Raw genomic sequence first — 17,331 nt, forward strand, 5'->3', positions numbered from 1 at the left:
TCGTTCAAGAGTAATAATCAATCGTAAATAAGTTCAGAGAATATTATTTCATTATCCCAGCGCAGATATTTTAATAAAAAAATGTGCCAATCCTCTTCGCTTTTAGTTCATTTATCGCGATCAATCGTGACAATTAAATACTTATCCATCGACGTTTTACATCAGAGGAAACAGAATCTATAGCGCAACACAGAAAGGGGAAATCGTAAGTAACTACTAAAATAATTATATTCAATGCATAATATCTCGCGTATGAGTTATACAAATGAATTGATTAACAAATTAACACATAGCTTACAATATTTGGGGTAAGGGTGGCGCTATGGAACTGAACAACACTGGCACAAATTTGGGATAAAACGGTTACGGTAATAAAATTAATTGACAGAGCGAACACTCGAAATTACTTTACGTTCTGTTCTTCTACCCACAATTTAAAAATAAAGGAAAGGATAACATGTGAGCGATATTTAACCCAATATATATGCTATGTGAAAGGCAAAAATTACACATTTCAACTAGTGTTTTACTGAGAAATTAGAATAAATGACATTTGCTCATATTAACTCACTTTTAAGAACTCTGCCTACTCGTAATTATTCACAACGCTTATCTTCTAAAACTATAGACCATCCGCTGACCGCTGTGGAGACATGCGCCGGGCCTCGAATTTGGCGCACGTCTCCACTGCGGACAGCGCTTCATACTTGAACATCCTCGCGGTCGCGTGCGCATATCCCGTGGAACTGCGCGTCTCATCCGCGCGCAGCGCTCAGGATCAACAGCAAAGCTGTGCCACGCCATCTTGTATCATGTCTCTCTTGATGTGAGCCGTGTCATCTACGTTTCAACCGCGGGTGGGTGCATTTTCCCCATAGCATTCCTCATCCGTGTCGTCGTGAAAAAACCGGTATGTTCCAATATGCTAATGCGTACAACCACGGAAAACTGTTTGAAGGACGACGTTACTGCAACAACAGACCACGCTGGCAAGCATCAGGAGCATGAATATAATGTACAGAAATCTGAATACGGGACGAAGAATAACGTATAGATACGGAAGACTTATAGAACTTATATGAATACTTGTAGAACAAAGAAATGCTAAACATCTCGTTAATCCGACTATTTATGCGTGATGTTGTACGTGCCTTCTAAATATATGTATGCATCTATAAACTGTGTAATAACGTTTTACACACATATGCATATATGAGTGTATACATGATCGCTAGACAAGCGTTTACCATCCTGCATTACACCTTCTTTTTAGCTCACCTTGACATCGTCAAGCTGAGCTATTGCCATGGGTTGTCGTCCGTCGTACGTCCGTCCGTCCGTCCGTCCGTCCGTCCGTCAACATTTGGCTACGGTCAACGATAACTCAGGAACCGTTTGACCCATAAGTTTGAAATTGGGTATAGTTGTTACTGCTATGCTCTCATATTAAACGTCCTATTTTGGAGCACGGCAGTTGACGTACTTTCGAGCCACGGCAATTTTTTGGCAAAAATGGGAATTGCTCTTAGTCAGCTCAGATTCAACGGATTTTGCTCATTTTTGGTATGTGAATGAGTAAAGGCTAGGGGTTTTGATATTTAAAAAAAAATTATGCAAATTAAATAGGGTTTGGCAATTATATAGCATATTATATAGACACGCAGATAACAAACAGTCTGTGGTGTCACACTCGTCTGGTTCGTTTTACAAGATTTCATTGACAATATCTTTAATGCCATAATTCCTACTATAACATATTATATTATACTATGATTATCTATATTATTATTATTATATATAATGATTTCATGCTAAGAAATCATCAAAGCGGTCATGGATACCATCGATCCAGACCCAGCTAATCGGGAGCAAATCCTCAAGCGGTGTAGCGCCATCTACCGTCACAAAATTGGTGATTCATCTTTGGTTAAATTATTTAAATTGTATATATAATTTATATATTATTTTCACATAAAAAAATTACACATATAATCTATCAAGAGTATATAATGGAGTTCTCCCACTATATACCCTTCGTTCCTATAAGTACGTCGATGTTGCTCAATATAAAACTGACTTCTTCTCACTCACTCATTTGCTGTCATTTTGTGGTGGGCTACAGTGTCATTGACACTTTTATTTTTTATCTCAGTGGGCTCCTGCACCCTTCCTTTCTCATCGGGCTGTGCCTTACGGTTATTCCAGATACTGTTCCTCCTTCCCTCATCCTGCCGGCACCTCCTCTTTTCCCTGTCCCTGTATAGCTCACTCCCCCTTGGGGTGTATGGGTATGTCGGTTATCGTGAATAACAAAAGCGGAAGATGAGGCGCATTCAGAAGTTAGTTTTTTCTGACTGCGTGTTATAACTGAGCTAGACATCTGTAGCTATAAGTAGCATAAAATCTCCAGATGCAGATGGCGGTGTGCTTACCGATATTTGCTTTTTTTTCTCGAAGAGTGGGTTTTCTTCTGAAGAAAACGCTTATAGGCGAGAAGCCTGTTGGATACTATTATTATGTATATGCCGCTATTTTACGTGTAAAAATGTTGACCTTATCAGCAAATTTACGTACACTCTAATCCGTCAGGCAACATAAAAACGACGTTTTAATTCGTGGAAATTAGAGGCAAAGAACATAAACTTCGGCTGGCATCAAATCAAACCAGATTTTATAACAAGCCTAATCTGTATTTGATCAACTCAAAATAAATAGACGTATACTATAAACCAACCTAAGGTTCTCGGTGTCTATGCAATGTTTCCTTGTCTCCTGTGCTGGTGTTAAGTATTCGTCGTTCTTTCCTTACTGGCAGATGTGGTTCTATGCAGCCGGCCGTGCTCACCACTTTCAATTTTCACTACATACCAGCGCAAGACTAGGTGGCTCACGTAACCAGTTTATTTTTAAGTCATGTGTCACGTGTAAAACCGGTAAGTTGTAATAATATTATGTGACAAGTGAGAAGTAAAGAAGTCGTAAAAAGAGTATATATATTGATGTATAGTGTATCAGTACTCAGTAGTATAATACGGCATTTTATCATAACAGCGAGCCATAGATCTCGAAGGAAATAAACATGACAATATAAAAAGTAATTAAGAACGAGCACACGCGACGTTGCAGCGACGTTGCAGTAGCCGGAAGTCGACAACGCAACTGCGTCATCATCAAAGTATGAGTAACCCAGAATGTCCTCCGGTCGGGTAAAGGAGGACACGGAAGGAGGCTAATGACGCCCGGACGGGTCACGAAGAGAGTATTCGGGCTTTATAAATCCGTCAAAAATGTAGATGAGCAGAGCGTTCCGGGCCTGCACATCGACTGGTATGTTTCCACTGTAACTGTAGGCTACTATATATATTTGCTGTCTGTGTTTAGAATAAACTGTCGTTGTAACTGAACAAACTCATTGCTGCTGTGTAAATGCTTGTCTACGCCATATATCGACGCTACATTATTGGTGCCGGACCAAAAGAACTTGGTGTATTCCTTTGTGGACATAACGTCATGTAGTGACGTGGCGACCCACGCCCAACATCACCTATAGAACGGGCCGATCATTAAGAGTGGGGCGCCGGACAGATCCGCGCGTTTTTTTAGCGACAATTTCAACTATGCAAATAGATAAGTCTATAGCATCGCGAGGTCTTCTATGAATATAATATGCGTATTCCCATTATTCTCGATATTTTTGCTAACGTCTACACCGACAGCAGCACCGCTCAAGCCGTCAATGGGAAAATGTTCCAGCGACTACCCAGGCGCTGCGTTCACAGTGCGAAGCGGCGTCGATATACGTTGCCGCATGATTGACCGCACGAATACTGTTGGCCGCGTCGCAATCGTCACCGTTATGAAGGACATCCATTTGGCGGATATAAATAAAACAGAAGAAGCTATTTACAAAGTATGCAAAGTGTGGTAACGGAAGAAGACAAGGCGGTTACGTATTAAATCATGCTATATACCCTGAGTAGCGGCCCACGCAAATCAGTAAGCGCTTCATGGAAAAACACACACACGCACGCACACATTCACACACACACACCAGATCACAGCACACACACACCACTACACACACACACACAACCAACACACACACACACACGCACGCACGCACAGCACGCACGCAACGCGGACGCACGGCACAGCAGCACAGTGGCGTAGCCAGGATTTTTTAACTAGGGGGGCGAAAAACAGCGAACTGCGCAAAAATGGTGCGATACATAATTTTAATGGGTTTCCTCCGCTCCCTCCTGCCACACCCGACGTAACGCCACCACCCTCAGGCTCTACAATCTTGTAATGTTCCATTGGGCGCCATCATAAAGGCGAACATTTTGTTCGTTGTTCGCTCTGCTACCTAAGATGATATAACAGTGAGGGTCTTCCCCAGAATTTTTTTTAAAATGTGATCGCAGGAGATAGGTATTTGAGGCAGCTTTTGAGTACATTGTATTGTAACTAGAAAAGGTTTTTTGTTCTTCTCCGGTACCGTGCATCGTTAAATCGAGAGTTGTAAAGTTGTTGCACCTCCGCTCCGGCAATCGTAAGGCAGCGTCGAGTTAGCAAAAGGTAGCAGATTGTAGGCAAGAGTAGAAGACGATTAGTAGGAAATTTGTTCTTGAAGACTGACTTTTTAGTAACACAAGTACAAATATATACTACACTACGGCACGACCTACGGCACCGCCAAGGCCTAGCCCCGTGTTCGTCCTTCGTCCGCCTATCATCTTAATAGGAATGACCATGGTAATGAATCACGATGATCTGGGTAATGACTCCACGTACGTCTCCTGGGTAGGTAACGATCATTTTTATTTTCGTCCCTGTCTCATTATACGTTTCCAAAACCGCCCGCGACCAATTCAATGCGACCGACCCGGCTAATTCACCGTCTGGCATGGGTTAGAAAGCTGGTGTGGAAGGAGACGGGAAAAGCTGGTGGAGAAGAGGACGGGGGGGGGCCCGAGGAAGCTGGTGGAAGGAGGAGGAAGAAGTCTGGGGAGAATTGAGGAAGGGAGAAGCCGGGAGAAGCGGAGGGAGAAGCTGGTTGGAGAATGAGAGGGGAGAAGCTGTGATGGAATGAGGAAGGCGGAATAGACTGAGTGGAGAAGGCAGAGGGGAGAAGCTGGTGGAGAATGAAGTAAGGGAGAGCTGTGGAAGAATGAGAAGGGGCAGAAGCTGGTGGAGAAGACGAGGGGAGAAGCGGGGAGAAGGACAAGAGAGCTCCACTTCTCCCTTTCCTCATTCTCCACCAGCTCTCCCGTCCTCGCTTCCACCACTTCTCCCTCCTGTCTCTCCCCGACCTTCTCCCTCTCCGCCCCTTTCTCATTCTGCCACCAGCTCCGTCGCCGCGCTCCTCCCTTCTCTCACCAGCTTCTCTCCTCCTCGATTCTCTACACCCTCACCCATGCTTCACACTTCGCACATGAATCGCTGGAAAGTGATTCACGGAACACGCGATTACTATTGATTGGTATAAACAAACCACGTACACAAATATGCAATTAAACTCCCGTAACGGCCTGAAATAACAAACCCACTCACTATGCTAATGGACGAGACTCGCTTCGAAACTGCTTGCCAGATAACATTATTTAACATATAAAGCTCCGCCAGGGCTTGGCGAGAGTATGTTTCACTCGGGCGGTGTTGAGGTGGTTGTGGGTTTGTGGTCTGTGGGCGTGTAGCTCGCTGATTGCTGATGCCCGGCCACCGATGCCGCCGCCGCCGCCGCCGGAACCGCCTTATCATAACAGGTTAGCTCACTGAAAAGTATGGAACGATTGTCAAGAAATTTGCTCAGATACGTCAGCAAATGGGCTAACTAAAATTCGATGAGATTTTGGTGTGATACCGGATCCAATAATAATAATCATTAATAAGGCAATTTCAGAAAGGCTCAGAATGGTAACTTAGCATTGATTACATTTGGTGTGATACCCGGAACCAACTTCATTAATATAACATAATAATTAATCTAATACAAGATTTTCCAAGGATGGTCAGAAATGGCCCTAACTTAGATATGAATGTAGCATTTTGGTGGTGATCCGGATCCAATTAATTAATTAATTAATTTGTTCTCTTAATTAATTAATTGATTAACAAAAAATTTCACATTGAGAGAATTCAGCTGCCTTGGCGGAGGTCTGTACTCTCCGAGTGCTCTAGTATTGTGCATATATTCTATGGGATTATTCAGTTTCTGTTTCTTTTCTTTGAAAAATGTTTGAGAAATAAGCATTTAATTATTGAACTCTTTATTCGACTCTATGTCGTATAATAAGAATTAGCCTTAAAACCGCCAAATTAACTCAGTTAACAAACAAATATAATATTAATATGACAGAGAATATTAAAATTGTAATATTGTATAATTGCCATTATAGATTAATTAAAACGAAATTAAATACGATATAATATCTGGCATGCGGAAAATCAGAGGCAAGGATCACGATACCGTTTCATTGCTAAGCTGCCACTAAGATATGCGATCATGTTACCAATGTTTATCAATGTTAACTCACAAGAACTTGACTATTACGGAACTAGGCGACAAAAACTCACAGGTCTCACATTAGCTGACCTTGATCATATAGCCTAACTCATTAACTTAGTTACTAAATACTAATAATTTTATTATAAAACGAACGAAAACGCGTTGGCGCGTCATATGTAACGTTATGTTAAAAACAAACAGAATCACAAACTTATTAGTTATTCACGATTAGTGATTTAGTTAAAAATTAATATAAATAATAGTAGCTCATGCTAGCTCGCTTGCAATTGTCTACCACTTTATTATTAAATTCTTCATACAGCTATTACAGCAAGAATAAAGAGAGCAATACTGAGTATCAGCCATTCCGTGGCAGTGTTATATATTGCAGCCGATCTAGTTGCCTGTGGCAACAGACCAATGATACGGAGCGGGGCGCCAGAACCCCCGCGAATCTTCATGGGGAGACCGATTACCATCGCTCCTGTTGGAGGAAGTTGGTCTAGGTTCGCTACGTTTTCTATCCCTACAATATTCTTCTCGAAGAGTGTTGTATGGGTTTTGTACGTTTTGGTCTGGCCATAATCCAGGGAAGCTGCATCAATCCCGAAGGCTTTGATCTTGCGATTTTCGACTAGCCACTTCGCCGCGTCAGGATGAAGACCAGGAAAACGAAGCAAGCTCGTATCCTTCGTGGTCGTGCCGAGATACTTCTCTTTATTCGGCCAGTGCCGTCCCCAGCCCGTGTACAAGAATAGAATACTTCCGTCCGGTATCCTACCATGTTTCTCTTCCCACACACGCAGATCAAGTTCTGTCGCTTGGTAATCTTTATCTCCAGAGACCTTGGCGGTAACGTCTACAACGACGGCATCACCGATCACTCCATCAACGGGAATATGATCAACTACCCAGGAGCCTCGATAGAAATGGGAAGGGGCGTCGATATGCGTTCCTCCGTGCTCAGCCGCACAGAAATTATTGACCTCTAAGTAAACTCCGCTCGATGGGACGATACCCTTAAATACGACCGTCATATTAAACGGGTCAGCTGTTGGCCAGTAAATCGTCTCGTTTACGGCAAAGTCATACGTCATGTCGATAATGTTGCGGTCTCCAGCAGGTGGTCAGCCGCACAGTAGTTTATTGGTCCTGGTTAGTTACAACCCGTTCTCTGGAATAAGTTCCCCTTTTAGGCGAGAGTAAAGAGAGTATTCACCTAACGGTAAAGTATGTACTAATCGGTAACGTGCTTCAGAATCTCAGAACTGTGATGCACAACACCACTTTGTTGATTAATAGCAAAGATATGGAAGCCGCATTCAGCCAACGTGTCGTGACGTCAGCCAATAGAGGACGCTGATAACTTGCCGACAAAAACTGTATGAAATTACATTTCGCCAACGACGTCCATCTTATCATCTTAACTAGTTTAAATCACATGCTTCTCAATTCACTTTATTTATGTATTTTCAGGCGTGATCTTCATAATCAATGGTGAACACTAAAGATTCAGTGGAAGTCTAATGCTGAAAAAGGATAATTGTGTGATTTTAGATCGTAAGTTACGAGATACTGTGGCCAGAAACTAGACGAACTTTCGTGAACGGAATGTAAAGTAAATAGAGGTAAAGCATATCAAACAAGATATTAACTACATCAAAACTGTCAATAGCTCACATGTAGCAAAACACACGCGTCAGATTGTCGATTTAGTTATAAAAGTATAATATAACACTATAACTAACAATAAAAGATTTACGATAGCCTGTGTCTCTAATAGCTATTTTTATACGGCTACTGTGGCAAGAATAAAAAGAGCAATGCGGAGTATCAGCCATTACGTCGCCGTGTGGTATATTGCAGCCGATATAGTTGCCTGTGGCAACAGACCAATGATACGGAGCGGCCCCTGCGAATCTTCAGGGGGAGACCGCTAATTACCATCGCTCCTGTTGAAGGAAGTTGGTCTAGGTTCGCTACGTTTTCTATCCCTACAATATTCTTCTCGAAGAGTGTTGTATGGATTTTGTACGTTACGTTTTAGTTTGACCGTATTCTTGACTCCGTGCCGAGAAATTTCTTCCTGTCACGCCAGTACCGTCCCCATCCCGTGAACAAGAATAGAATGCTTCCGACCGGTATCCTACCATGTTTTTCCTCCCACACACGTAGATTCCGTCGCTTGGTAATCGACATGTCCAGAGACCTTAATTGGCGGTAACGTCTACAATGACGGCATCACCGATCATTCCATCAACAGGAATATCATGGACTGCCCAGGCGCCGCGATAAAAGTGTAGAGGGGCGTCGATACGTGTCGTCGTGAAAAAACCGGTATGTTCCAATATGCTAATGCGTACAACCACGGAAAACTGTTTGAAGGACGACGTTACTGCAACAACAGACCATGCTGGCAAGTATATCAGGAGCATGAATATAATGTACAGAAATGTGAATACGTGACGAAGAATAACTTATAGATACGGAAGACTTATAGAACTTATATAAATACTTATAGAACAAAGAAATGCTAAAAAAACTATTTTTGCGTGATGTTGTACGTGCCTGCTAAATATATGTATATGCATCTATAAACCGTGTAATAACGTTTTACACACATATGCATATATGAGTGTATACATGATCGCTAGACAAGACTTTACCATCCTGCATTACACTTTTTTTTTTATCTCAGTGGGCTCTTGCTCCTTCCCTTTCTCATCGGGCTGTGCCTTACGTTTATTCCAGATACTCCTCTTCCTTCCCTCATCCTGCCGGCACCTCCTCTTTTCCCTGTCCCTATATAGTTCACTCCCCCTTGGGGTGTATGGGTATCATCCAACGGATCGAATGTCGGTTATCGTGAATAACAAAAGCGGAAGATGCGGGGTTTTCAAAAGTTAGTTTTTCCTGACTGCATGTTATAACTGAGCTGGACATCTGTAGCTACAAGTAGCACAAAATCTTCAGATGCAGATGGCGGTGTGCTTACCGATATTTGCATTTTTTTTTCTCGAAGAGTGGCGTTTCTTCTAAAGAAAACGCTTATAGGCGAGAAGCCTGTTGGATACTATTTGTATATGCCGCTATTTTACGTGTAGAAATGTTGACCTTATCAGCAAATTTACGTACACTCTAATCCGTCAGGCAACATAAAAACGACGTTTTAACTCGTGGAAATTAGAGACAAAGAACATAAACTTCCGCTGCCATCACATCAAACCAGATTTTATAACAAGCCTAATCTGTACTTAACCAACTCAAAATAAATAGACGTATACTATAAACCAACCTGAGGTCCTCGGTGTCTATGCAATGTTTCCTTGTCTCCTGTTCTGGTGTTAAGTATTCGTCGTTCTTTCCTTACTGGCAGATGTGGTTCTATGCAGCCGCGGCCGTGCTCACCACTTTTAATTTTCACTACATACCAGCGCAAGACTAGGTGGCTCACGCAACCAGTTTATTTTTAAGTCATGTGTCACGTGTAAAACCGGTAAGTTGTAATAATATCATGTGACAATGTCAAAATAGGCGATTTACAGCTAGGGTGCTAATAGAGTATCTTTTAGCGATCGTGTTCTTTTCTCTCAACCCCCTTGCCATCCATCTTTATTTTACTCCAATCGTTCTTCCACGCGTACACCCCTTCTTTTCGATTCTCCCGTCCTACCCACTGCTCCAAAATAAACGCGAGCTTGTTAATATATGATATTTTTTATAAGATCGGGCACGTAAGAAGTAAAGAAGTCGTAAAAAAAAGTATATATATTAAATTGTAGTGTATCAGTAGTATATAATACAGCATTTTATCATAACAGCGAACCATAGATCTCAAGGAAAATAAACATGACAATATAAAAAGTAATTAAAAACGAGCACACGCGACGTTGCAGTTACCGGAGGTCGACAACGCAACTGCGTCATCATCAAAGTATGAGTAACCCAGAATGTCCTCCGGTCGGGTAAAGGAGGACACGGAAAGAGGCTATAATGACGCCCGGACGGGTCACGAAGAGAGTATTCGGGCTTTATAAATGCGCCAAAAATGTAGAGGAGCAGAGCGTTCCGGGCCTGCACATCTACTGGTATGTTTCCACTGAAACTGTAGGCTACTATATATATTTGCTGTCTGTGTTTAGAATAAACTGTCGTTGTAACTGAACAAACTCATTGCTGCTGTGTAAATGCTCATCTACGCCATATATCGACGCTACATTATTGGTGCCGGACCAAAAGAACTTGGTGTATTCCTTTGTGGACATAACGTCGTGTAGTGACGTGGTGACCCACGCCAAACATCACCTATAGAACGGGCCGATCATTAAGAGTGGGGCGCCGGACAGATCCGCGCGTTTTTTTGAGCGACAATTTCAACTATGCAAATAGATAAGTCTAGCATCGCGAGGTCTTCTATGAATATAATATGCGTATTCCCATTATTCTCGATATTTTTGCTAACGTCTACACCGACAGCAGCACCGCTCAAGTCGTCAATGGGAAAATGATTACATGTACAAATTATATACATCACATGCACATGCTGTGTATGTTACACGTACATTACAGTCGCATGTAAAAAAACATTATTGTTAAATGTTACATATACACACGTATCAAACAAACACGGCCACGCGTCTCCCCTACCCCCTCCCCCTACACATGCTCCCCTTCGCTATCTCTCTCACTCCCCCTCTCTCACTCACTCACTGAATCGTTCTATATCTCTCCACCCCTCTCCCGCTATCTTCTATTCCTGTCTTGCCCTCCCCTCCCTCCCCTCCCTCCCCCACCGTCACCTCGTTCCCAGGCCGCGAGAGGCATTACCTTGAGGTACATGAGGGGTGAAGCGTAGTTCCAGGGCAGGGAGAGTCCGCTATCGCTGATGCTCCGCCTCACACACAGCAGGCAGCAGCCGTCACCCTTGCATAGGTCCTGAGAGCCGCAGCTGGGAACCGGGTTCGCGGCTCCGCCGACGACGCCAGCGCCGCCGCCGCCACCTGCACCGCCGCCGCAGCCACTGTGCGTACACGTGGATGCCGTTACCACCACACAGAAATCTGCGAGACCTTGCAAATCTACGATTCGACAGATTTGATTTCACCGATCTCATTTCATCGAGCAGCGATCGATAATTTAATCGATCGCTGCTCGATAATTTAACGACCGAGCAAATCGACGATGTAATCGAATCGTAATGGTCACGTGACGTCTGTGTAGAGATTCGGTAGGTTACGTCATACCGGTATAGGTAAGGCATGACATGCGTGCTATATCTAAGTCACTGATAACAGCATTCACACTAAATATAAAGCATAACATATATAGGAGTTCATGTCTGATGACCAACTGTCCCCATCGTTAACATTGAAAAGTGAATGAAACATAATAAAGAAAGACAAACAAGAAAAGAAAAAGAAACAAGACAAAAGAAAAACAATAAAGAAAAGGAGATGCACGCAAAAAAGAACAAAAATCTAACTTCAAAGAAGCGGAAAACGAAAAAAGAAAAATTGAAGGTAAATTAAAAAAATCAAAGCTTACATTAATGGTGCAACGTTAACACTACATGCAGCACGCCTCACGTATAGAGGATTATTCCTTAATCCCAGCGCCCAGGATAAATCCCACTACACAGCAGGGATCCCCCGGGAAAGCAGCAGCAGCAGCAGCAACGGCATCGTAGAATCGTAGAGTTGTAAAGTTGTTGATCTCCGCTCCGGCATCGTAGCAGCGTCGAGTTAGCAAAAGGTAGCAGATTGTAGCAAGGAGTAAAGACGATATAGTAAAAGAATTTGTTCTTGAAGACTGACTTTATTAGTAAGCACAATACAAATATATATACACTACGGCAACCTAGGCACCCAAGCCTACGCCCCGTGTCTCGTCTTCGTCCGCTACATCTTGATAGGAATGACCATGTAATAACTCACGTATGATCTGGGTAATGACTCACGTACGTCTCCTGGGTAGGTAACTCATTTTTGATCTTTCGTCCGTGTCTATTTATACGTTTCCGAAAACCGCCCGGCGACATTTCAATCCGACCCCCGGCCAATCACCGTCTGGGTCTATGGGGTTAGAGTGCGCGCGGTGGGTTACATTACAATAACAACAATAACTTGCTAGGGTTAGAAGTTTAGACAATTAGTCGCAAAGCCCTATTAACCCGCAGAGGGACGATACAACACATGTCATACACATAGTCTTCATTCTGACTAGGACAATTCTCTTTTTAGTAGAACAATTCTTATTTTTTATTTTTACATTCGGATCAACAGGGGAGGGGCATGGCCACCTTTGCCATGGCCATGGCCATGCATGACCATGACCATGGCATTGCCATGACCATGGCCATGCCCCGCCCCCCCCCCTAACTACGCCACTGCACACACACGCGCGCGCACGCACGCACGCACGCACCCACACACCACCACCACCAACACACGCGCGCGCGCCCGAGGGCTTACGAAGAAAGGGAGCTAGAAAGGGAGGAAGAGACAGAGAGAGAGAGAGAAAGAGAGTAGAAGAGAGAGATAGAGAGAGAGGGGGGATAGAAAGAGTAAGCGTGAGGGAAAGAGAGAGGGGAGAAAAGAGACAGGAAGAAATTATATATCAGATAGAATTTAGTATATACGCAGATAGTCAGAGAAAGCAATCAAGGTGTACGCTCACTTTGGTGTTTCTACTGTGATGCACAACACCACTTTGTTGATTAATAGCAAAGATATGGAAGCCGCATTCAGCCAACGTGTCGTGACGTCAGCCAATAGAGGACGCTGATAACTTGCCGACAAAAATTGTATGAAATGTACATTTCGCCAACGACGTCCATCTTATCATCTTAACTAGTTCAAATCACATGCTTCTCAATTCACTTTATTCATGTATTTTCAGGCGTGATCTTCATAATCAATGGTGAACACTAAAGATTCAATGGAAGTCTAATGCTGAAAGAAGGATAATTGTGTGATTTTAGATCGTAAGTTACGAGATACTGTGACCAGAAACTAGACGAACTTTCGTGAACGTAATGTAAAGTAAATAGAGGTAAAGCATATCAAACAAGCTATTAACTACATCAGAACTGTCAATAGCATTGCTCACATGTAGCAAAACACACGCGTCAGATTGTCGATTTAGTTATAAATGTATGATATAACACTATAACTAACAATAAAAGATTTACAATAGCCTGTGTCTCTAATAGCTATTTTTATAAGGCTACTGTGGCAAGAATAAAAAGAGCATGCGGAGTATCAGCCATTACGTCGCCGTGTGGTATATTGCAGCCGATCTAGTTGCCTGTGGCAACAGACCAATGATACGGAGCGGGGCGCCAGAACCCCCGCGAACTTCAAGGGGAGACCGATTACCATCGCTCCTGTTGGAGGAAGTTGGTCCTAGGTTCGCTACGTTTCTATCCTACCAATATTCTTTCTCGAAGAGTGTTGTATGGGTTTTTGTACGTTACGTTTTAGTTTGAATCGTATTCTTGACTCCGTGCCGCGAGAAATTTCTTCCTGTCAGGCCAGTACCGTCCCCATCCCGTGAACAAGAATAGAATACTTCGCGACCGGTATCCTACCATTTTTCTCCTCCCACACACGTAGATTCGCGTCGCTTGGTAATCGACATGTCCAGAGACCTTGGCGTAACGTCTACAACGACGGCATCACCGATCATTCCATCGACAGGAATACCAATGGACTGCCCAGGCGCCGCGATAAAAGTGTAGAGGGGTCGATATGGGTTCCCCCGTGCTCAGCCGCACAGTAGTTATATTGGTCTGGTAGTTAGCACCGTTCTCTGGAATAGTTCCCTTTTAGGCGAGAGTAAGAGAGTATTACTAACGGTAGCTAATGGTACTAATGGTAACGGCTCAGAATCCTCAGATGATGGCCAATAAATCGTCTCGTTTTCGGCAAAGTCGTACGTAATGTCGATAACAATTCCAGTACTCCCAGCAGGTGGATTGAACAAATTTAGTGCTTTCCCCTATTCCTTCAACACGACAGATGGCTATCGTTACCATTATCAAAGCGATTAATCCGGGATCCATATTATCGAGCTGAAACAACAGATAACAACGCAAGTAATAATAGAAGCAACGATTCGAAATATTCGATGTATTTTAGGTGATGCTGCAGAAAAAAACGATTTGCACATGCGCAACCATGTAGATTGTAGAGTATTACCGCTTAATGATAATTTTGGGAAATGTGATAGATGTTTATATCATACTCTCGCTCTGATTCTCGCTTGACTCTCGCTCTCACCCACCCATCCATCCATCGCATTCATCATCCATCCATCCATCCATCCATCCATCCTACCATCCATCCCATCCATTCTCCATCCATCCATCCATCCGTCCGTCCGTCCGTGCCGTCGCGTCCGTCCGTCCGTCCGTCCGTCCGTCCGTCGTCCGTCCGTCCGTCCGTCCGTCGTCCGTCCCGTACGTCCCGTCCGGTCCGTCCGTCGTGTCCTGTCGCCCCCCCCCACTTTTTTAAAGGCCTGGGATGGGCTAGCTCTAGTACTCTAGCCTAGGGACGGGCATGGTTATGGTGGGCGTTGTCGTTGCAGTGTGTATTTGCCTTACCATTCTGTGTACCTGTGCACACTTGTGTCACGTCAGGTAACTGTTAAATTCTAGAGAATCGGAATGTCGGAATTGTCGTGAGTAATTAAATTTTGGAGAAGAAGCCGTGATTTTCATGCTGTTGTAATCATTAATCATTAATCATTAATTGATATCAAAGTTGGGAACACTCCTAAATGAAGCGTTAGCCAAGCATCAGCAGTAAAATTTACTTGTGCGCTTACGGAAGCCTACAAGTCCAGTAAACACTCGTTTCCATCCCTCATACCACCCTCGGTCGTTTCTGGTGTGCAGGTTAAACTCCGTTTAATTGACTGTATTCTATTTAAAATTAAGTTTTTGAGTTCTTAGATGCCTTATTCATCTTTGTTTGAGTTTTTAGATGCCTTATTCATCTTTGTTTTGAGTTCTTAGATGCCTAATTCATCTTTGGTTTGGTTTGCCTGCATTGCACTTTTGTATTAAATACATATGACTGGGCTATATCCATCACCCAAACCGCCCTTGCCCGTAAAAGACGTAGTCCAAGCTCTCGATCTTTTCACCGTTTAGAATCGAATAGATAACGTAAGTGTAATGGTAGTCATTCTAAACGTAAGGCACCACTTTAAAATAATGATAATACAGTCAATTAAACGGAGTTTAGTGAGTTTAACCATAGTTTAACCTGCACACCGAAAACGACCGAGGGCGGTTTGAGGGATGCATGGAAACGAGTGTTTACCTACAAGCCCATGCAGTTAGACAGAGACTTCGACTACCCGATAGTATACCATATACAGTATCGTATCATTATACACACGCACTCACTATGGCTATATGGCTGTATGACTGCGTTCGAAACTGCCTGATAACATTCTTTAGACATTATTACCACCGCCAGGGGCTTGGCGGAGGTTATGTTTTCACCGGCGTGTGTTTGAGTGTTGGTTTGTGGGTTTGTGGTAGAGTCCCTATATACAGAGTATATATATCCCTATATACAGTCCACACAGTATACACAGTATACACAGTCCGTACAGTATATACAGTCCCTATATCCTCTGTATATAGGGACTCTAGTTTATGGGTTTGTGTACGGTCGCTGATTGGCTGATTGGCCCGCCACCGCCGCCGCCGCGCCGAACGCCTGTATCATACAGGTTAAGCTAATCTGAAAAAGTTATGGACGGATTTGTCATAAAATTTTCAGGATACGTCAGAAATGGGCTAACTTAGAATTGATGAGATTTTGGTGGTGATCCGGAACCAATTAATTCATTAAATCATTCATTAATTAATAAAATTTTAGGATATAGGTCAGAATGGGGTAACTTAGAATTGATTACATTTTGGTGGTGGATCCGGATCCAATTAATTAATTAACTAATTAATTAATTAAATAAAATTTCCAGAATAGGTCAGAAAAGGGGTAACTTAGAATTGATTACATTTTGGTGGTGATCCGGATCCAATTAATTAATTAATTAATTAATTTTTTGACTTAATTAATTAATTAATTAATTAAAAAATTTTCACATTGAGACAATTCACTGCCTTGGCGAGGTCTGTGCTCTCTGAGTGCTCTAGTATTGTGTATATATTCTATGGGATATTATTCAGTTTGTTTATTTTCTTTGAAAAATGTTTGAGAAATGAGTTTTTATTTATTGACTCTGTGTCGTATAATAAGAATTAGCCTTAAAACCGCCCAAATTAACTCAGTTAACAAACAAATATTAATATTAATATGACAGAGAATATTAAAATTTAATATTGTACAATTGCCATTATAGATTAATTAAAAACGAAATTAAATACGATATAATATCTGGCATGCGGAAATATCAGGCAAGGATCACGATACCGTTTTATTGCGAGCTGCACTAAAGATATGCGATCATGTTACCAGTGTTTATCAATGTTAATTCACAAGATTTGACTATTACGACCTAGGCGACAAAAACTCGCAGATCTCACATTAGCTGACCTTGATCATATAGCGTAACTCATTAACTGTTAGTTAATAAATGCTAATATTTTTATTATATAAACGAACGAAAACGCGTTTGCGCGTCATATGTAACGTTATGTTTAAAAACAAACAAGATCACAAACTTATTAGTATTCACGATTTAGTGATTTAGTTAAAAATTAATATAAATAATAGTAGCTCATGCTAGCTCGCTTGAAATTGTCTACCACCTTATTATTAAATTCTTCAAACAGCTAATTCAGGCAA

The 17,331-nt window shown here is 42.4% G+C and overlaps 2 protein-coding genes across 2 annotated transcripts in view; both read right to left on the reverse strand.

Moving 5' to 3' along the window:
• Positions 1-6,822: 6,822 nt before the first annotated feature.
• Positions 6,823-7,605, reverse strand: LOC106821254 (kynurenine formamidase-like). The gene has a single exon (XM_014825977.1). It carries the CDS (start codon positions 7,603-7,605, stop codon positions 6,823-6,825), a length of 783 nt encoding a protein of 260 aa, XP_014681463.1.
• A 140-nt stretch (positions 7,606-7,745) lies between these two features.
• Positions 7,746-17,331, reverse strand: part of LOC106821255 — a 20,321-nt gene continuing 10,735 nt past the window's right edge. Inside the window, exons 4-8 of the mRNA XM_014825978.1 lie at positions 14,212-14,330; positions 11,336-11,528; positions 8,610-8,692; positions 8,388-8,522; positions 7,746-7,776 (exon numbers count right to left, since the gene is read on the reverse strand). Coding sequence (XP_014681464.1) covers positions 7,746-7,776; positions 8,388-8,522; positions 8,610-8,692; positions 11,336-11,528; positions 14,212-14,330 — 561 coding nt within the window. The remainder of the gene's footprint in view (positions 7,777-8,387; positions 8,523-8,609; positions 8,693-11,335; positions 11,529-14,211; positions 14,331-17,331) is intronic.

This window comes from Priapulus caudatus, unplaced genomic scaffold (genome assembly GCF_000485595.1).
Source record: "Priapulus caudatus unplaced genomic scaffold, Priapulus_caudatus-5.0.1 Scaffold66, whole genome shotgun sequence".
Taxonomy (NCBI): Eukaryota; Metazoa; Priapulida; class Priapulimorpha; order Priapulimorphida; family Priapulidae; genus Priapulus; species Priapulus caudatus.

Bases quoted from the DNA above. Each gene is read 5' to 3' on its own strand.
- LOC106821254 (XM_014825977.1), bottom strand. From the start codon at position 7,605: ATGACGTATGACTTTGCCGTAAACGAGACGATTTACTGGCCAACAGCT.